The sequence below is a fragment of the Callospermophilus lateralis genome, chromosome 12, assembly GCF_048772815.1.
Source record: "Callospermophilus lateralis isolate mCalLat2 chromosome 12, mCalLat2.hap1, whole genome shotgun sequence".
NCBI classification, from domain to species: Eukaryota; Metazoa; Chordata; class Mammalia; order Rodentia; family Sciuridae; genus Callospermophilus; species Callospermophilus lateralis.
Window position 1 is genome coordinate 95,587,674 of NC_135316.1, and position 22,742 is coordinate 95,610,415.

Genomic DNA, 22,742 nt, shown 5'->3' on the forward strand with positions numbered 1-22,742 from the left:
GTAAATTAATGTATCTATCATTCCACCCAGCTAACTTTTGTGCATGTGTGATAAGAACAGCTGAAATCTCTCTCATGATGAATTCTTAGTTGTGGAAAATTATTAACCATAGTCTCCATGTTGAAGAACATTATGTTCAATTAAAAGACATTTTTCAGTCTTCTTCTTTATGTAGTACGCACTTTAAAATTCAGTGTGAGTCTTCATTTCTCTTCAGATCTGCTGTATGTGTGTTTTCATTTCAGGAGAGTTGTTGTTCCCATCTCTCTGGAGGTTCTGCATGCCTCTTGGTTTAAAGCCATGGCTGAGATTTAATCACAGAAATTCTTTAATGACAACGCTTGACTCTACTGCTGTCACCAGTACACTGACATTTTTAAAGCCCCAGGATGCTAGAATTTATTATAGCATTTGAAGTGGTGTCATTTAAAAAATCTAGGTCCCTATGCATAAATTTTAGAAAGAGACCTCTTGGCCTTTTTTAATTGTGGAAGTAATGCCAGGGGAGGAGAAGTATCTCCTTTTTGTAGTCCTGCTATCACTCATCTCTGAGAGAGAGACTCATGCTATTTACCTGTGGGCATCCATCTTCAATGATTAGTGGGAATTAAAGTAATTATTATAAATTAATGGCTCTATGAATTGTAAAAGGTTAGATATTATGGAGTTTCATTGTCACAGAGTCAGACAATTAGTGACATATACACTTAGAGACTATACCATAGATCTTGTGACATTTCTGGCCACTCCGCCTTTTATTGCTTTACTCTGTATGATATGATCAGTGTTGCAGTCAGGCCTTTACAGACGCCTACTCAAATTCCAGTATTTTATGGGGAAGAAAATAATTTTTCATATAGGCTTATTTGCAGTTCAGTTTGATTAGTTTCTTAATCACTCTCACCTAGACTTGGCCCCTGTACTGAACTGGTCTGAGCTAGTTTATAGCTACTGAGCTTTGAGCAGTAAATTCCAAGTTCTCAAGTGAGCTGTCATATAATTTAGTAAGAATGCTGATCTGCCGTTATCGGGGTCAAAAACAAGCACTTTGTAAATTGGTTTATTGTATATCACCACAGTATCACCAAATTCAATTGTAGAAATGGCTAACTTTGAGTAAGCAGAGATGAGTGTGGGATTACAGCTGCAATAAACTTGAAATTGATCATCATCTGTGGGTGAATTTGTAGGAGGCAGTTGGTTTGATTGATGCAATATGGGTTACAGAATGCGAAAGAGGTAAGTCAGCATCTCTGGTCAGTTGAGGTGCAGAAGGTCACTGGGCGCTGGTGAATTACTGTTTGTCTGAGTTTGGCAAGCCATGTTGGAGCAGCTGAACTAGATCTAGCCAAGCTTTCCCATAAAAGGTAGCAACCAAAATCAATCAAAGAAGATATCATTCAGGCTGTAGGATTAAAAACAACTTTGACTATTTGAAAATGAAGCTTTGACTATTCCTTAAGAAAAGTTTAGCAAAATAATTGTGAGCAGGTTAGAAATTTGCAACATACTTAGGAATGCTACTTAAAGTTCCCAATTTTAGAATAGCAATTGGCCTCTCTTTTGGGTACCAAGACAATAAGTTTACAACACACAAGTACACATGTCTAAGAAAACTTCCAGGGTGGACATCTCCATATTGTTGAGGAAAATGTAACTGAAGTCAGCCAAACCTATCCAAGTAAGAGCAGTGGCTGCTTACAGGCTGTTTTCGTTTGGATATGAGGTGTCCAAAGCTCATGTGTTTATGCGGGAGTGTTCAGAGCTGAAATGATTACATTATGAGAGATGGAAGCTAAACAGTAAATTAAACCATTTAAAATGGATAGATTTAAAAAATTTAAATGGATAATATTTGGAAAAGAACTGTACTGGATAGTAACATTTTGCAGGTAGGGTATAGCTGGAGGAAGTAGGTCACTTGGTGGCTTATAATTTGTCTCTGGCAACTCCTTCACTCTCCCCTTCCCAGCTGTCATAAGCTGAGTGTTTCCCTCTACCATGCCCTTCTGCCACGAAGCTCTGCCTTTCCTTGCATTCAGAGCAATGGAGCTAGCTGACAATGGAGTGAACTTCCAAAATTGTGAGCCCCAAGTAAAATTTTCTTCCACTAAGTTGTTCTTATCAGGTACTGTGGTCACAGAGACAAAAGCTAATACATGGCTTCTCAATTATATTTCAGTCAATGTGCTGTTTGCCCCTTGTAGCTCTACCTGCCCTCATTATTAGATTTTCTTTAGCTTTCAGACATTTCCCCACAAAACTTACAATAAGAAATGCATTGCATGTTGCAACGTAATACATACATAATACGTACAGCTGTAGCAACACTTTCACAAGAAATAGCCTCACTTACATGATAAGCTCTGAAAGGCTCTATTCTATTTGAAACTTGAATACTAGTAGCCACCTGCTAAAGAATTTCAGGTCCTGCAGTTATAAAGTCTGTTGAGCCAGGGTGAAGTGAAACAGGTGCAGCCCCTACTTGGATGATCCTGCCCAGCATTGGAATTTAAAGAGATCGGAAATATTACAACTACCTGACTAGAAATCAAGTAGGAAAAGTTAATCAAAGATCCCCTATAATTAACATTGCCCTTATTAGGGGCATCAATCTCTGGGATGTATGTGGATATCCAAAGGTGGATGGTCATATAGAGCTTGTGTTCATCTGTAGGGACTTTTCATGATGGGCTCAGATATTTTGCATTACAGAGTTTCCTTACCCTTAGCATCCAACATAGTACCCAATTCATTACTTGTATGTTACCGAGTGGTAACTGAAGAAATGAATGAATGATGAAACTGAGAAGAATTAGATGTATTCCATTCAATTTTTGTGGTAGAACCTCAGCCAAGACTTAGCCAAAGCAGTGAGCACTGAAAAGGTGAGTCAAGCAGGGTTCATAATTACCCATTTGGGGTATGATAGAAGCAGTAGCAGCAGATGGTTATGGAATAAAGAACCTCAGATCACTTATAACAGTAGCATAGAGTAACAGCTTTTATTTCAACTGTGGTTCTGTGTCTTGCAATAGTAACTACAACAGCCTGGGACTGAAAATTGCAAAACCTGGCTCGGTCACCTTGATTCACCTTGCCATGAGGATGATCCCACTGTGACTGGTGGTGCCATTCTGTGCACACTAGAGCATGGTCCCCATTCTCCACCCTTTCTTAAATAACTACCCTATTCCACACTACCCCATCTCTCTCCAGGGAATTCTTTACTGTATGCTGGCAATCAGAAACGACTGTGAGGAAACAATTTTCCCTTTGAGACAAATAGGTATTTGACCCATAGATCTCTATGTGGATTTTGGAAATGGCAGATATGGTGGTCGAGGGGCGTTTCTATTGGATTCAGAACTTAACTAGGAGAAAGAAACCAATAAATAATATATATTACTTTTATCTCCATGTAGTTCCATGCTAAATCTGGCACATCGTGGCTTTTAAGAATTAGCTTTTCAATTATCAGGAATTTTGTGAATCTTTTACTGAGCAAACTCATTATTAAAAATTAAATTGTACAAAAATACCATTAAATAAATTAATAAAACAAAGGTAAGGAGTACCAAATACTTATCACTTTTTTATTATTTTATTGTTATACTCTTGAGGCCTGTTATATCTGAATGGTGGAAATGCTTCATAATGGATTTTATGGTACGTCTCTGCCCATCTGGTAATATCATCTTGGTTGCTAAAAATCAGCCACATTGGAAATATTTATACTGTGGAAATTGGTATTATTGAGAAATTATATTGGAACCTATATCTTTTTTAAATGAAGCACCACCACCCCCAAAAAAAATCAGCCTAGAGAGCTTATTGTTGAATATTTGCTAATACAACACTGACTCCAGTTATAGCATCTCAGATACTGTTGTCAATTAGCACGGAAAGAAAAAGAAAAATAACAAGTAACAATCGAAAACTTTGGTTCAAACCAGTAATCTAGGTAATTCAGACGAGTGCCATTGTAAACATAATGAGAAAGAACTAGCCCAGAGTTTCCCAAACATTATGTTCATGGAATCCTGTGTGTATCAGTCAGAGTTCTTCAGAGAGGCAGAACCAGCTGCATATAAATATACACATTTACATTCCTGTGCATACATTTGTATACACATATATAAATACACATGTAGGTAGATAAAAGAGTGAGAAGGAAGAGGTTTATTTTGAGGAATTGCCTCATGTGATGTAAGCTTAAGGAAGACTTTCTTCTGAAGAATACACAGTTTTTGTGTATAGCGTCTTTCAGCTGATTGGGTGAAGCCTATGCACATCATTGAGGATTATTGCCTTTCCTTAAAATCAACTCATTATAGATACTAAACATATCTACAAAATACATTCACAGAAACTCTTACATAGGTTTGATCAAATTCCTAGGTAGAATAGCCTAACTACATTGGCACAGAATTATTATTGTTCATTCAACATTTTTCTATGGCACCCTAGGTCAGAAGAAATATTAACCTTTTTATTTATTAAGGTCAAACAATTAAATTTTTATACCCTAAAGACCTTAGTAATCATTTGAAATAAATAGTACATATACATTTTAATTTTTTAAAAAAAATTGCTCACAATTATTTACTCATAAGTAGAATATAAAATTCACAAACCCTAGAATCATACTGGACACTACCACCCTCATTCCCTGCTCCATGACACTTTTCATATGCTATTTATGATATGGAAATTAAAGAAAAATAGTGCTTTGCTAAAACCATTGGAAGGAGTATACTAAATTTGATGTTGGGATTATGAACTACCTTCAGCATGTACTTTTTTTGCAGTTTCCTGCAGGTGCCAAATATCCTTTGAAACTTGAAGATGTCCCATGACACCCCACATTTTGCTATGCCCTGTGATCCTTGTCTCTGATTAGAGTGGTTACAAGGAGAATTTGTTGCATACTTTGAATCATGGAATCCCATTCTTGTTATGACTTGTTATTGTTCCTGTGATGTAGAACCACAATTTTTCTGGACTCTTTCCTACAGAGAGTAATAAAAGTTGCAACAATTAAAATTGTCTTATGGGCTCCTTCTATTCATATTTTTTAGTTAATTCTGGAAAACAATTTGGGTTGTGTGAATGGATGTGTGTCTGTCTGTCAAAGAGGTTGTAGCTATACAGGCAAATTCCTTTTAAAGTAGTGCTTTCAAAAGTCTGAAAGTTTTAATTATATAAATTAATAAGTTATATGTATTTATGACATGGAAAAATCCTCTATTTAACTGATTGAATAATTTATAAGTTAAAAAATTTCACAACATGTCAGAGCCAAGGTCAGATGTCATGAAATGAAAGGAAGGCTTTTCTGACTCCTGCCTGGCCCGTACCTGCCCTCGTCTTCCTTCTCCTTTGCTCATTCTGATCACACCTTTTTCTGGATTTATCTTCACCCCCAAATGGTCAGCTGCTCTGAAATACTAAAGGTCACCAACTGGTGAGGATCAGAAACACTATATCTATATCATTCAGAGTGGCTTATTCAAAATTCTCCCGAAATGGTGGGGACTGATTTTAACAATTAACTTTTGGGTTAATTGTTAAAAATAGTTATTTTTGCAAAATTCCGGAAAAAAAATTTAGAAATACAAGAATTCACATTTAAAGTTTTTCTCAGGAAATTGACAGAATCAAAGAATGATGCTAACGTAGATGGTTCGAATGATAAGACTCAGTGAAATAGAATGTTAATTGAATCTTCTCAGATTTGTGTGAAAGTTTGAACATTTCTCATTATAACACTGACTGACTTCACTAAACAAGAGTGGCCCTTACAAATATGACAGGATCATTTATAAGAACTCTTAGTGCTTAAAAATGTTGAAAAAGTACTTGGAAGGTTGTAAAATTTGAACTCAAAAGAAATGAACTGGAATCTACTTTTAAAAATCCTATTTGTGTGTGTGTTCATTCAATTCTGATCAGCTTGCATAGGAGCCTTATAAGACTAAAGACTATCTAGGTCTATTAGTTTCAATTTAAATTGTCAGAGCTATCATAAATGCTAACTAAACGTTAACTTATTCTAGACTATTTTGCTTCTCTTCACCTCTTTCCTTACATGGTTTGCTCCAGTCAGATTTTTTTAGCACCACATAAAGAAACTGACTAGCTGTTTGAGGAATCATATCAAATGATGGGAAAACTCTGAGGCTGGTAGCAGATATGCACATCAACTATGCGGATTTCAGTAGTTCAAACACAGAACACTTTGACACAGACTGCACAGTCTGAAGAAATCTAAAAACCAAGAGTGCACTTTGATCCGATTGAATTTGGAGGGTTAGGAATTGAAGCTCTCTGTTAAATCTTGCCATCTTCTTTTCACTTTTTAGTGCTTTATTTCCTTTCCACCTCTGGGGAAGGGCAAGGCTAGTCATTTCTCTCCATACTCCAAAGCTCTGTATAAACCAAGAGTTTGGTTTACTGGTGGTCTGTGTAGTGTCACTCATTTGGGGCACTTTGGTTTCTGCTTGTTTGTGCGTTTGTGTGGAGTGCTCATTCTGAGATCGCGGGTGTCACCTCTGAGGGCAGAGAGGTTGTGGAAGCAGACCTGCACAGGCTGGTTAATGAGGTTCTCCTGTCTGCTGCTCTCGACTACCGTGCCAGTCACCAAGCCTATTCCTGGCTGCTCTCAGACCCAGAGCCATCTCTAGAGGGAGTGGGATCTGGAGGGATCACATTTCTGCTGTCACCACAGCATCTTGGAGTGAAAATGAACATCTGGGCAGGCATTTGGGACATGATGCCGTGAAGAGTGACACCTAATTGAAGGGGGCACATGGAGAAACAGCCCTATCTCTTCTTTCTTGGGAAACAGAAGACATTTTATAGTCTCTGAGCTCCTGGTGGAACCCCTTCTTCTACACCTGCATTTCCCTTATTTACTTTAAAGCTGGAGGAGAGCCCTTTAAAAATGCCAGGACACAGGGAATTCACTGGTATTAACTTCAGGTGCCCTAAGAAATGTCAGCCTGCATAATCCACTTCACATAACCCCCTGTCTGGTCTTGCTGGGTTTCAGCTTGTCATAATGATTTGCACCTAGAAGCTGCCAATCACTGTTTGATGAATAAAGATACAGTGAGCATCATTTGTTAATTCCACACCTTCCTGCATTCAAGGTCTCTTATCCTGATCTTCCATGTTGTTAGTGGTCTTTGACACATCTGCCTCCTCCTCAGTTGAGCTAAATGTTACATTTAATTATTTATTTGATTTATTTAAAGAACCTAAGGCACTGGGTGCAGTGGTGCATGCCTGTAATGCCAGCAGCTCAGGAGGTTAAGGCAGGAGGATCACAAGTTCAAAGCCAGCTTCAGCAATTTGGCAAAACCCTAGGCAACTTAGCGAAACCCTGTCTCAAAATGAAAAATTTTAAAAGGAGGGCTGGATATGGCTCAGTGGTTAAACACTGCTGGGTTCAATCCCTGGTACTTTCAAAAAAAAAATCATCTCATTATCATATCTAATACTTTTTAGTTTGGGGAAGTATTCAAGCTGAGAAAATTTTATATTCTTGCTATTTAGAGAAATTGGAACAGGACTGGGAAGAGCCAGTTTCTTCACGTAGTGAAGTGGCTCCAAGTGTAATTGCAGAAGTTAAATATGGCTGGCAGGCATTGCAGGCCATGTGGCCTCTGTTGTAACCATGTTTGTTCTGCTCTGATACTAATGCAGTCAAAGAAAGCGTACAAGAGAAGGAGTATGACAGTCATGATGAAACTTTATTTATGGACGCTTGAATTTGAACTTTTTTCTGGTGCAGAATATTATTCTTTGGGTTTTGTTTTCTAACCACTCCTCACAGGTTCCACAAAAGCAGGGAGTGAAAGAGATTTGGCCCAGAGGCCATGCTTTGCAGACCCCAAAATGAGTCTTACTAATCCTCCAAGCATTCAGAATCATTAGGTTGTTTGGGAGAACTGGAACAGCCTCCGATTAGCAAAAAGGAAGAGCTGCACCTTGATACCTTAGCAGCACCCCTTCCACCCCAAAATGTATCCAAAATGTTCCAAGGTCAGATGTCATGAAATGAAAGGAAGGCTTTTCTGACTCCTGCCTGGCCTGTATCTGCCCTCGTCTTCCTTCTCCTTTGCTCATTCTGATCACACCTTTTTCTGGATTTATCTTCACCCCCAAAATCAGCTTCTCTGAAGGACTAATAATATTGAATGAAGCCAGTTCAGACTTTTCAGTGTGAAATTGCTGAAGATGCTTCCATTTCCCCCAACATCTGTCCATCTTTCCCTCCCAGGAAGTTTTCACAAGTTTGCTGTTGCAGAGCTTGGAGACATTAAGACATGCAATGTGATGTTCATTTTGTGATCCAGCTAAACCTTGATGCCCCTTTGTCATTACATGGAGAGACCATAGACCTTCCAGTAGATGGACAGTGCTTGTGAATTTAACATCTGTATATGGCAAAATTTTGAGATACTGAAAAGTCTCTTGCACAAATCACACATATTTATTTGTTCACTAAAATTTTTGAAAAGAATTAAGGAAGCATACATGTGCCAGGAATTATTTTTTGTTGGCATCAAATACTTACTAATTTGAGTATTAATGAGATATTAGAGGAGACACATTTTTTTTTTTCCTGGAGAAATTGATACTTCTTATCTATTCATTTTTTGTGTTTTTTAAAAGTGGAGTTTGGTTCAATTGGTTACTATTAGAATTTTCTAATGGTAAAGTATAACATTTGACATCATTATAAATGAACAATTTTTAGTCAATACTTCAATCTGTTTTTCATTTTGCTTTCTAATCTCATATTTGACAATAGAATTAGAATTAGAATATCTGCTATAGTTAATAATTAGAATATCTGCTATAGTTAATATTTTCTAGGCACTAGGCTAAACCTTTTCCCTGATTTATCCCATAATCTGATATCATTAATTCCATTTTTACAGGAGAGCAATTGAGATATTAACCAACTCACTCTTAACATCACATAGCTTGAAATAGAAAGGGCAAATCACAGAACTTCTGATTTTAGCTCTCATTAGTGGACTTAATATGGATGTCACTTGTCATACTAGAAATATTAAAATAAAGAACTTCAATATTTGGAAATAGGACTATTGTGGCATTAAAATACTTAAATAATATAATAAAAAGTAAAGTATAAAGAAATCTTCAAAAGTGAGGAATGATTTAATAATGAATGAAAGAGGAAGCAAGATTATAGATTTGTTAAGTGACAGCTACAATGACAGATGTTCTGTACTTTCTGGACAGAGAGCTTCTTGCAGGTTAAAGAATAACCAGCCTTTATGGACATGGATGTGGATTTAGATGAAAAAAATTTAGAGCAGCTCTGTACCTGATTCTTTCTTAAGCTGACAGAGTAATCCTGGTATCTAGATGTTTTAAGTTTTTCTTCTAAGTAGTCAGTGTCTAGGAATGGAAAACATGCTCAAATCCATGTCATTCTACCCTCTAGATTAGGCCTATGTGTTTGGCAGATAATAGCTCAAAGCCTAATTACATAGCTATTAGAGGTCGGTCGACAATCTCAAATCTCTGGCCACATTCAGTGGATCTTTAGTATCAACAACTTCGCAGCATGCTCCATTCTCTGACCTTTTTTAACCATTTTCTAAATCCCCTTCCTCCATTGCCTACTCTATTATACACTCATAAAATGTCCATTTCGCAAGATCTAGCGTATCAGCACTGTGTTCTGCTTCTAAATTATTACAGTGGAGCTAGAGCTTTTGCAGAAAAACTGAGCAAAATAAAATGATATTTTTTATTGCCCCGAGGGAGCAGTTCTGTTTGGGATATTTGTGGAAGAAACCCCATGGATTTACATTTATGAGATTATGTCTGATAAGAGCCATTATAATCTCTTATCACTATAAGAATACCAGTATTTTATGTCAAATAGAAGTAAGATGCTTATTCCTAGTGGGACATATTTACACCAAAATTATTTCATGGGCTGTGTGTGTGTGTGTGTGTAGAGGTGTTGGTTCATGAAAGAGTATTAAGTGGCTGCCTTACCAACTCAATGCAATAATTTCTTGTTTACAGAAATGGAAATGCTCTCATTTCTTTTTCTTTTTATTGGGACCCTGATAGAAAGAAAACTAGAGATACAGATAGACGAGCATAGAGACAGGAATTGCAGGGATAGGGGAATGATTTCATCTGAGAACACTGATTGACATAGTGGTCATGTGCCCTAGGTGATAAATGATTCTAAGTTAAAATCAGTTTTTGCTTCCTGAAATTCTTGAATTGTTCACATAACCAGGCAAAGAAACAAGGAGGCTTCCTCTATACTGTTAAGAAGGAAAAAAGGAATTAACTGATGTCCATGGGGGAAAAAAACAAAACAAAAAACACTGACCAAAGTAGTGTTGAAAGAACGAGAAAATCACCTGCTATCCAAGTGATGTACACAAATCCAGTATGGGTGTTCCACTGAAGAAAGTATGTTTGCTTTGGAAAATATTCTCACTTCATGCACTGTCCTTATCAGCTGTCTTCTCTATGAAGGGTCCTTCTGCTGAATATCCTATTTCCAATGTACTCAGAGATGAAAAAAAAATCAGATCATGATCAGATCTTTATTATAATATTCTTTTTTAATAGGAGGGAATTTATGAATGACAAAATCATTAGAACAGTGAGAGATTTTGTGCATGGGTTTGTTTTATCCTCATCAGTTAGGCTTAATAGTTAGGAAAAGTAAATTAGTGATGCATGGACCATTTGGTTTTGAAAAAATCACTCCTGCCTGGTGTCTTAAGCTCTCAAGCCAGGCTTCTCAGTGGGATGTAAGTATCAAAATTTGGGGGTGGGGGGGAGAATTTCACACTTTACATTGTTCTATCCTCTTAGTTTTGGTATTGTCAAAGTCAAAGATGATAGGAGCATAACAATGCTGAACAAGTTTGGCTATCACTCATAGGAGGAGCCACAATCCAACCAAGGGAACAATGGATGTCTCAGTCAGAGATTCTTAGAAAGAATTTTTATCCCCATTCCTCCTCCCTTACCCTCCCAACCCTCTGCCCTATCTAGAGTTCTTCTAATCCTGCCATGCTCCACCTCCCTACCCCACTATGAATCAGCCTCCTTATGTCAGAGAAAACATTCAGCATTTGGTTTTGGGGGATTGGCTAACTTCACTTAGCATTATCTTCTCTAACTCCCTCCATTTACCTGAAAATGCCATGATTTTATTCTCTTATTGCTGAGTAATATTCCACTGTGTATATATGCCACATTTCTTTATCCATTCATCTACTGAAGGACATCTAGGTTGGTTCTACCCTTTAGCTATTGTGAATCATGCTGCGATAAACATTGATGTGGCTGTGTCCCTGCAGTAGGCTATTTTTTAAGTCCTTTGTGTATAGACCGAGGAGTGGATAGCTGGGTCAAAAGGTGGTTTTATTCCCAGTTATCCAAGGAATCTCCATACTGCTTTCCATATTGACTGCACCATTTTGCAGTCCCAGCAACAATGTGTAAGTGTGGCTTTTCCCCCACATCCTCACCAACACTTACTGTTGCATGTATTCTTGATAACTGCCATTCTGACTGGAGTGCAATGAGATCTTAGAGTAGTTTTGATTTGCATTTCTCTAATTGATAGAGACATTGAACTTTTCTTATATATTTGTTGATTGATTGTATATCATCTGTGAATTGTCTGTTCAGTTCCTTGGCCCATTTATTGATTGGGTTATTTGGTTTTTTGGTGTTTAGCTTTTTGAGTTCTTTATATACCGTAAAGTTTAGTGCTCTATCTGATGTGCAAGTGGTAAAGATTTGCTCCCAAGCTGTAGGCTCTCTGTTTACCTCACTGATTGTTTCTTTTGCTGAGATGAAACTTTTTAGTTTGAATCCATCCCATTTATTCATTCTTGATTTTAATTCTTGCACTATAGGAGTCTTATTAAGCTAGTAGGGGCCCAATCCAATATGATGGCTATTTGGGCCTACTTTTGCAGTAACAAAACAGCATGGTATTGGCACCAAAATAGACTGGTAGACCAATGGTACAGAATAGAGGACACAGAGACTAACCTACATAATTACAGTTATTTTATATTAGAGAAAGATGACAAAAACATACATTGGAGGAAAGATAGCCTGTTCAACAAATGGTGCTGAGAAAACTGGAAATCCATATACAAGAAAATGAATTTAAACCTGAATCTCTCACCATGCACAAAACTCAACTCAAAGTGGATCAAGGACCTAGGAATTAATAGATCTTTAATAAAGTTCATTTTTCTTTAAACAAACTTTAACAAAGAACATGTTTTATCTTCAGGTTTTTAAAACTGGCATTTAGTACCAAACAATGTGAAGAACCATGAGACACTTTGTATTTCACAGAAAGCTATAAAACATTCTTTTTTTCTTTTAACTATAGTAGGAATTGAACATACGGTCTCATGCAAGCTGGGCACTCTTTCATATATACTGTTAAATGTTATAAATAAATTTTAACCACAGCATCAAATATCTGTTGATCTTTATTAAAGATCTGTATTAAAGACCATTTAAAGAAACTGATCTTTAATTGTTCATTTGGTTTTCAACACCCTACAATGACTTTAATCTCAGGGGTCATTTTTAAATTTTATTTAGCAAGGCATTGACTGGGTTTTTTTCTTTACTCCAGAGGCCTTGGTAAACATTTTTGACATAAACTGAGCTACATCAATTGGAAACTCACATCTCATGCAACAACAGACTGTTTTAATTTTATGAAGTAAAGGATTGGCTTTTATTTGCAAATAGCACCAAAGAAAGCAATATTATCAAAAGAAGTGGCCTGATAGATCAAGAGATAAATTGGCTGCATTAAATATTTCATTCCCTTTTATTCTACATTTTCATATGGCATAAACACTAATTAAACCCCTCAATGGCTTCCTCCTTCCAAGAGAACATTTTCTCTCTGACAAGAAATGTCAGCTAAAGAATGTGTGGTTTACAGGAGACCTGCCATTAAAAACACGTGTCGATTTCACCTGGTGAAGAGCTCATTTGTTTCCACAGTCTGATTGGCAGAGATAACAGGAAGCTCTTACCACAGGCTCTCACCCTCTGATGTGATGGAACCCAGTGCCTTTGCCTTGATGTGATTTCCAAAGACAAACACCCTTAAGACTGTGATATATCTTGTTATCTGGTGTTGCCTGGTACATTTCAAGTAAAAGTGGGAAAAAAGCCATGGTGTTTTGAGGGTTTTAAGGCACCTTTGCCTATATGATGATGGTGGGGTGCAGAAACTAACTCCAGGTTCAACTGAAGTCCTTCAGGTGTTTGGAATGGGTTTCCAGATATGCTGAGGCCCAGAGAGAGCTCCTGCCCATGGGTCCATGGGTAGGGGAGTAGAAGGGAGAGGTATCCCAGGGTTCAGCAAACTGTTAGAGATGCGAAATCTCCAGAATCTGCTAGAAAACCTTGCCATTCCATACTCATGTTTTCATGCTTCTCATTGCAGGGGAACACTTAAGAATCTGTCCTCAGGAATACACGTGCTGCACCACAGAAATGGAAGACAAGCTGAGTCAGCAGAGCAAACTAGAATTTGAGAACCTCGTGGAAGAGACCAGCCATTTTGTGCGGACCACTTTCGTGTCGAGGCACAAGAAGTTTGATGGTAGGTGAAACGGTTTGGGAATCATGCTGTTTTATGAAAAGCTTTTTTTTGAAGGAGATTTTCATTCCCTCTTAAACATTTATAGTATTGTCTATTTTTAGAAAAAGCATGAACTTTTTTGACAGTGTGTGATTTTTTACAATAGAATTTGGAAAAAATCTGATTTACCCAAAAGCCATTTTGCATTTGTGCTTTGCCTATAAAATTTATTCTGAAAGATTTAGCTCAACTTTTCATTTTTAGGGTGATTCTAAACCAGGTTTTGTCACTGGGGCTTGTCTTCTACTTTCATATGGGGATATTAATTTTTTTAAAAATTGTGTCAGTTAAGATTACTTGATATATAACATCCCTTCTAAGAGGACAGACTCATCTTAGCTGCCAGTGACACGGACTCCTTTATTTTAGAGTTTGCTGTTGTGATAACACATCTTACCTGGTACTCATGACACATTCTACATAAGATTTAGATCTTCCTTCGCATTCCTGTTTATACACAATCTACTTCATTTCTTTGTTCTATTGGTTTCATAAATATTTTTGGATTCGAAAGCACAAAAACCAAAAGCAATTATTACTGAGTTTCAGCACCGAATTTTCTCATCAGAGCCTCAGAGAAGTAATCCAATGCAATCTGATTTTTAAAAGCAATGTTAATAATGATAACAATAAGGTTAAATATTTTTGGATGGTGCAGTTTTTTAGGGCTCAAAAAAGTGAATGTACCTTTCTATGATTGTAGACCAGGCTTGTGAACGGTGGCAAGCCTGCCTTATGTCCCCTCCAACATGTCACATTGCCCTAGGGCAAAAGAGCTACTGCTCATTTTCTTTACCCTGTTCAGTTATGTACAGCATAGCCATCTTGGGAAAGCTTACAAAGTCTTTTCTGTGTAGTAGGACAAATGTTCTACTTCATTGCTGCTTTAAACTACTATTGTGACACTGATTTCTTTCAAATTAATCCTCCAAGTTAGAAAAGACTTGGTCACCCGTGTTTTCGGTTCTCATGGTGATATGATATTTTCCATGTACGTGACTAGGACTTCATCTTTTCTGCAAGTATGTTTCAATGTCTTCATATTCCTTCTTTTTCTCTTGCTCTGTTTATAACTTTTTCTGGGGGTATATACGAAAATAATTCCTTATTTAGCAGCCATGCAATGCAGGTTCTTCCCTCAAATACAACTGGGGAGTAAAAAGAGGTTGCCCTTGACTGACAGATTACAAATCTAGTGGCATTCGGGGACTCTGTGTTTCGGGGACGACAATCTATCATTTCAAATTGAGGCAAATTGAGACATCTAGTTATTTGTTACAAAACCAGGTGAAGGGATCTGCTGTTACTGATTTTTATCTATGTCGTTGGAAAACATAGTGCCTTTCCAAAGTTCTGCTCCCGGTGATGCTAAAATAAATCAAGGGCAGTATTCACAGTTGATCATACATATTTCTTTTTAAGAAAAATATTAAATGTTATGTAGTTTTGTGGCGAGAGGTTTTTTTTTTTTTTTTTTTTTTGATAAGTAAAGCTATTCAACAAGACTGAACCACATACTTCTGAGATTATCATGAGTAGCTTTTAATATCTTTGGGTCTACACAATTTAATCCCAGATCTCATTTGTCTTTGTCTTTGTTTTATTAAAGAAGTCTCTCTCTCTCTCTCTCTCTCTCTCTCTCTCTCTCTCTCTCTCTCTCTCTCTCCCAGGTGTGTTTTAAATTGTTCTAGTGTGCTTAAGGGTGTGATGTCAATCAGTTTGACAGGACATTGATTTTGCTCAGATTAGATGTGACACGGGGGGTGATGAATTCTTTAGCAACAGTTGGATTAGGCTGCCATGAGGGAGAAGTTAAGATTTTTTCCCCCCCTTGGCAAAATTTCATCCAGACTTTACAAAAAAAAATTTAAAAATGATTGTTTTCATCTCTTAGAGCCCATTCTTAACAATATTATCATTATCATCCTCAATTTAAAAAGTCATCATAGTATTTTCTGCCTTTTTTTTTTCCCAGTCCAGGGAATAGAACCCAGGACCTTGTACATCTCCAGCCCCTCCATTGTCTTTTTACAAAAACCCTTTTTCCTGGCATTTATTGATGAGTTTCAGTTCTCATGAGTACAGAAGAACTGTCTAGGATGACTTGGAGAATGTTACCTTCTGAATTTCATTTTCTCACATGAAGCCAATGTTCCTGTAAAGGACTTTGAGTTCCTTATTAGTAACTTCCACAGTGAGTCATTTTGCATTATTACTGGAGTCTCTTTATGCAGAATGTTCTGTTTGAGGTTCTGCCTCAGGTGCCACTTTCTCAGAGAGACACGTCTGTCATTTGCATTTTGCACATCTTTGTGGGCTCTAAGGTACTACTGTGAAGACAACAGAAACTACTGCTTCATTTAAAATCATGAGGCACTGACTTTCCTTCCTACTTTCATTAAGTACAACAACAATTTCCACTTCCCTGATGTGTGTGAGTCAGTCCATGGTACATCCAAAGAGGTTAAATCCAATCACTGGGATAATTAGTCTCCGGTTGTTGTTTTCCTTATTATATTACAATGTCTTGATTCCATTTAACTTTTTGGTTTCTGGCAGACATGATTCTCTCTTAAAATTTGAGATTCTAATATGCTTAACATAAAACCACCTGCTTCTCATGGTCATATTTTTCCCAGTATTTAATTAATATTTTGGGTAAGATTTATCATAAGATTTATTTAGAAGATACCACTGTGTACATTTGCCAATAATTATTGGAAGGTGGGCATGTAAACCTGAATTCATAGGAACTCTTCCTCAACTTTTCCGAAATCACCAAGCTTTGCTTTGCAGTCCCACTGAGAGTAACATTTTCAGCCGATGGACAATTGAAAAAGTATATTGTGTCACTGGCATAAATTTCATTCTTTGGTAGAACATTTTCTTATCACTGGGTACCTGGTTTTTTTCCCCCCTGTCTATGAGGATAAAATTGAAATTTTATCTAGAGTATATATAAAATAGAGGGTTATGTTCTTGGCACCGGTGCTTCTCCCAGTGTCCTGTGGAATTTTGTTTTCTCCTTTCTCTGGCCAAATGCCTACCTGGCTTTTTATCAGTCACCCCCATAAGCCCCTCCCCCCTTTGTCTGGGGTCACTACAAAGTTCCCTCAGCACTTTACAGGGGTGTTCTCAACATGATTTGTAGCTGAGCCCCGTTTTTGTTTTGCTTCACAGGGTCTAGTGTCCTGGACAAAAAGCCAGCCCGGTGCAGCCAGTAGAGTGACCACATCTTTGTCCCCTCACTTCTCACCTTTCCCCTCTGCCACATACCTTAGAAACCCACAAATCCAAAAACAGATGCAGGAAGTCACATTAAAAGGCAGACAAAGGGAAGGTCGTGTTGGGCACCCACTCTTTTAACTAGAATTGTGTCTTTAGGGACCTGTCAAATTGGCATTCCTGTTTCAATGCCTACTGCTGTCATGCTCCTAAGTGCTTTGTTAGGATCCCAGGACAGGGAGAACTGCTATACTGATAGTGAGAGTAAGAAGAGAAAACACCTGGCCCAGATCCTCAGTCTTGAAGAAGCTAACCCTATTTCTCACGGGGAGATTGTAAGGCGGTCACACAAATACCAAGCGGGAGGGTCAGGGTCCTGCCCCAGACCCAGCACAGCAGGATCCTTGCTCTCAGCCTCCTCTACCCCATAATCTCCCCAGTGCTTCCTAGTGCTCACTTGGGCTGGCAGTTCACGGTCAACCAGCCATCCATCTATCTCCCCCGCCTGTCCTGTCCCAGTTTTTGTGGGAAGGAAGTGGAAATGACCGTCAGAGAAAAGTGGAAGGAGATGTTTTTAATCCTTAAAAAAGAAAATTGCTCACCTAAATATAGCACAAGCCCCCAAGGGGCCTGGAGCTTGGAAAGGGAGAATGACTTGCCAATTTCCATCAAGAACAAGGGAGCCAAGAGTGTAACCTGATACGTACATCCGTCTTATAAATAGTAATGTTATAGGAAATCAATGTTTGGTTGAAATTCTAACTCAACTTTTATTTTGGGTGGACACTGGTGAAAATGATTGATATTTCTTTAACAAGGCAATAGTGATATTGGTGGGTCAGGAATCCAGCCACATTTGAGAAAAGGTGGAAAGAATGTTGATTGGGAAGCTGTGCCTAAATTAAAGGGAATGCAAAAAAAAAAAAAAAAAAGGTTATTGAATCAATGAAGGCCCATTGTTTATTCTCTCTACCTCTCAAGACATAATGTTTTCTATCTTGATTTAGAGGCTAGCACTCTGTTCTCTAAGCATGCCTGTGGAATATGGATTATTCAGAGACAGGGATATTTGCTTGAATGGATATTTTATTTTTGTTATTTTATTTTCCTTTAGATTGATTTGAGTGGAAATTTATTCACATTCGGAACTCCATATGAGGTTTTGTGTTTAGTATGTTCTTCTTCATCTTACTATTTTTCTTTTCTTCCTGGTTTTTATTTATGTATTTTAATGATATACATTTGTCCAGAGATTTTGGCAGCAAGTACATTTTTAAAAGCAAATTTTAGAAAAATGAACAGTAATTTCCATCTTCATGAAGAACTTGTTCTGTTGTAACACCTCTGAATACCCATTGCACTGAATGTGAAAATAATTTATATACAGAAGCATAATATTTTTATGCTGCAAATCTGCTTGTGTTTTCTTTTTAAATATCATTTCTCATCTATATACTGTAGAGATGACAATAATGTAATGACTTCTTTAAAATATAGCCTAATTTTCTCAGAGAATGCACTTATATGAAAAAGAAAAAAAAATCCTAAGTACTTTTCCATATGGTGGTAGAATCCTCCACATTTCTTGTCACATGGGTGACGTTTTGTGTACCTGTGCATGTGCTTTTGTGTTTCCATTTGAAAACCTATTTTTTAGATCCCCATTGGTAGAAGGCACTTGGGTAATTGTGCAGCAGATAAAAAGATGACTAGCGGTGACTAAAATATGGTCCTGGCCTCTCAAGGAGTTTACCTTTTGAGGGAGACATAAACAGAAGACAAACACTAAAGAAGGCAGAATTGACTGTGTGCTAAAGAAGAAATCCACTGGAAACAGAGGAGGTAGTGAGAATTCTGTTTAGAGAAATCACAGGATTTTTGAAAAGCTGGCAATCTCGTACCCCGTAAAGAATGTGTTAACATTGTGGTCATTAAAGTGGTGGCAGGAGGAGACAGAGGCTCCACAGATTTTGTATGCGTATCTACAGAGCCCTTAGGACATATTAACATAGTTAATATCGATTTACTTCCAAAGGTTTTAGTTTTTGATAATTTTCAAATACCTATGATGTAGATATTTTGCAAAGATTTCATATTCCTCTTTTCCGTCTGCTGTTGTGTTGTGGAGAACAAACTACAATTGTAGAGCCTAAGTCAGAAGCATTGTTCTTCTTTAATCTTTGGTTTGGCTGTGCTAAGGTACGTTTGACTCTAAATGACAGATTTGATCTGAGCCACTCTAGATATCTCCTATTCTTTTGGGAGTAGCATTCTAGCTTGGCTGTGTTCTTCTCTTGGTAGAGCTTGTAGACTCTCATGCCAGACAGGTGGAGTCAGGAAGCCCCTTAAGGCATGAAGAACTGACACTCTGTCTTCCCAGTTCTCAGTGACCAAACCAAATCTCATGGTCCTTCTTGACGTTAGTAGGGGAGGAGATTATACTACTTCACAGAGGTGGAGATGGAGGAGAGGGTAGATATTTCCATGGTCTAATCTACTATAGTTCTCACCTGAGCATCTTTGTGACTCCCATCCAATGTTTTCCTCACCACTTTGTTTTTTTTAGTGGATTTCCCAGGAATTCCAGACCAATAAGTATTCTCTCAATCAAGTGCAGTTAGGCACAACTATTACACCACTACCTGTCTTATCCTAACAGTGATGTACACAGGCATAACCACACACACACACAGAGGAGCACTCACACCTACACACCAACACACAACATACTGCCGTGGTGTCATTGCAAGAATTAGCAGACATAATATTGCCATTTCATGAGGGGTTCAATGTTAATCGTGGTAGGAAGCAATCAAGTGAATACATAGGCTTCCATTGCAGTCACAGACATTTTGTGTGAAAGACGGTCTTCTTGAATCCAGAACATTCTGAGGTGTGTTTTAGAAATTAGAGAAATTGTCTCACTGGCACTGGAAAGCAATCTGCCAGATCTTGCTAAAGGTAGGACTTCCAAAATGAAAGTCAGCTGATGAGGGATTTGGCTTTGACAGAGCTGGTGGGTGGGTTTATAAATCACAAATGCCTTGTTTGCACCATGCTGAGGGAGATGATCCATACGAACTGGGCCTTTTCTTCGCAGTGCACAAAGAACCCAGATCTCTGTACAGGTGGAATCTGTCCTCCTTTCTCTCTTCCTTCCTCCCTCCTCCCTTTTCCTTCCTTCCCCCTTTCTTTATCCCCCCTCAGACTTTGGCAGATCTCTCAAACTTAAGGATGTACACTGCTAATCAACTGCTTCATGGCTTCTGTGATATATTACCAATCTTTTTCTAATTCTCAGACCCCTACCACACACCTCAAAGTAACTTAAAATATGTTATGCTCACGGTGTAGTTGAAATATTATCATCTTATTATCACCAATTCCCTTGCATGGTGGCTTTGCTGAGCAGCTGTTTCACAGACAAGCCAATTTCTTTTAAGTATTGCTCTATCAGACTCTGAAACCAGCCCTACCAGAAGGGTTCTTGGTCATGAATGTTAATGAGCAGACAAGTATCTGTGCTCTGACAGAGGCTCACTAATCCTTTGAGTAAGTATGGGTGAATTACAGGAGAAATTTTATTTAAGTTAAATTGATCTGCCACTGAATAGAGAAAACCGATTTTCTTATTTTAATGAAAATCAAGAAAAAATATTTAATGGGGGCATAAATTAGGGCTCTCTGGATATACTTTTGTCTTTCGACATGAGAACACAGTAGTCCGGTGTAGACTGCCCCAACTGCATAGTGTGTGAGACACCAGGGAACTTGGTGTCTCCAGTGAGACCTGCAGAGCAGTGGGAAATGGAGAAAAGTCCCTCCCTCTGGCGGGATTTGGCATCACGGGATTCTTGATCTTCATAAGTGATCAGGAGTAGAAATAAAAACGGCCGTTCTCTCCTCCACTGAGAAAATACAAAATTTCCTTTTTATAAACAAATAAAATGGCAAAGTCACAAAAAAATAGTTTTTGTACTTCTAAGATTCAGAAGAAGATTCAAGTGAATCTGTGTCTGAAAGCACATAGCCAAGGCCTAATTGGTTCCTTGAGGTGGACACGTGGGAACAGGATGGGAAGAAAGACAGTCATTGTTGAAACTGGTTGATGAGTCCATAAGGATTTATTGGATTATTCTTATTGTTGTGTAGGTCTATGGAATATCCATAATAGAAAAAGATTTTTTATAGAAGAGAGGACATATACATGACAGGTGATTTCAACTTGGGAATTCATGGTAGATGCCCAACGGTGTCAACCAGTATTGCCATTTTCTTTTCTTGTCTGCTCCATAGTAAATCACACTGAACTCATCATTTTCAGATTGCAAAGGTAAATGCAACTTATCAGATCCAAATGACTTAGCTTTGGCTTCCACCCAGTATCCTGTTGTTGTTTTACTGGATATGACATCTCTAGTCTATCCCTGTGAACTAGTTAAAACAACACTTAAGCTTTAGATTTTCCCATAGTGTGATTCAAAATGCTAAACTCTTCTTTACAAGATGTGTGGACACAAAGATAAACAGAGTATTTGGTATGGTTTCGAACCTGAATGTGTAAAAAACACATTTCCCAGGGTGGCACTGTTGAGAATCATTATTGAGGTGGGATCTAGGTGGAGATCTTTAGGTCCCTGAAGGTGTATCCTGGATGGAAATTGCAAGACTCTAGACCCTTTCTAGCAGTTCTCTGTTTTCTTTCCTGGCTATGTCATGAACGTTTTCGCTCTGCAATATGTTCCCACACCGTGATGTACTACCTCACCACAAGTCCAGAACAACAGGACTAATTGGTCATGAATTGGAATAACAAAATTGGGAGACAGAATCAACCTTTTCTCTTTATAATTTGATCATCTCAGGTATTTTGTTACAGTGACAGAAAACAGACTGACATTGTATTCAATCACAAATGTCAAGATTCAAAGACAATGTAAGGTGTGTTTTAAAATGTTTAAATTGTAACGTTTCTATATAATTGAAGAGTCATTATTATATAATTCAAGAGTGATTTAGGATTGGATCATTAACTACAACAAGAGCTAATGGGACTTTTTTAGCAAATCCATTGAAGAAGCAGCTTGCCTAAATAATTCATTTCCAATGATTCCATTTATTTCATTAGGATAAGAATTCTGAACCAAATATGGAGGAAGAGTCAATGGTCAGAGAACAATAATTAAATGCTTCTTAAAGCTCAGGAAAGTTTTTAAAAAATCACTTATTACAGTTTCAGAGTGTGCCATTCTTTCAAGAGGTTTGTTATATTCATCAAATAGACAAATATTATACTTGGGATGATAGTATATACGAGTTCATTGTCTTTATACTCTTTCCTCCCTACTCCTAGATTAATTGAATACAAACAACTTGAAAATGAAAAGCAAACTTTGAAATAAGGTATCTGGAAATATGAGCACCAATGTTTGAAGAAATTCTTTTGTTTCTGAAAGTTCCTTTGAATATTTCTTTTTTAGAGACAATAATTCTGTGGTCATTATGGGTTTTAGTTCTCTCAGGATTCCTGTCTCCTTCTCCTTAGTGCTTAGTTAGTTGACACTTTATCATTTTCACTTATTTAGGGTTCTTTTAATAGTGTTCTTTAAAAAATATGATCCATTGCATATTCTCTGTTGGAGTCTAAGTTCATTAAGTATATGGATTAGGTCTCCTATTTCTATTTTATCTTCCTATGCTTGACTTAATATGGAATATATTTAATATTGCTACTGTGTTGTCTGAGCATGGTACCAACCTGTGCAGACCCAAGGGCACATACCAGTTAGATGAGTTACTTAAG

At 37.6% G+C, this 22,742-nt stretch overlaps 1 protein-coding gene across 2 annotated transcripts in view; it reads left to right on the forward strand.

Annotated features, from left to right (window-relative positions):
• Nucleotides 1-22,742, forward strand: part of Gpc6 (glypican 6) — a 1,045,404-nt gene that overhangs the window by 251,543 nt on the left and 771,119 nt on the right. For both annotated transcript variants that reach the window (XM_076872353.1, XM_076872354.1), the window contains exon 2: nucleotides 13,517-13,675. In XM_076872353.1, coding sequence (XP_076728468.1) covers nucleotides 13,517-13,675 — 159 coding nt within the window. The remainder of the gene's footprint in view (nucleotides 1-13,516; nucleotides 13,676-22,742) is intronic.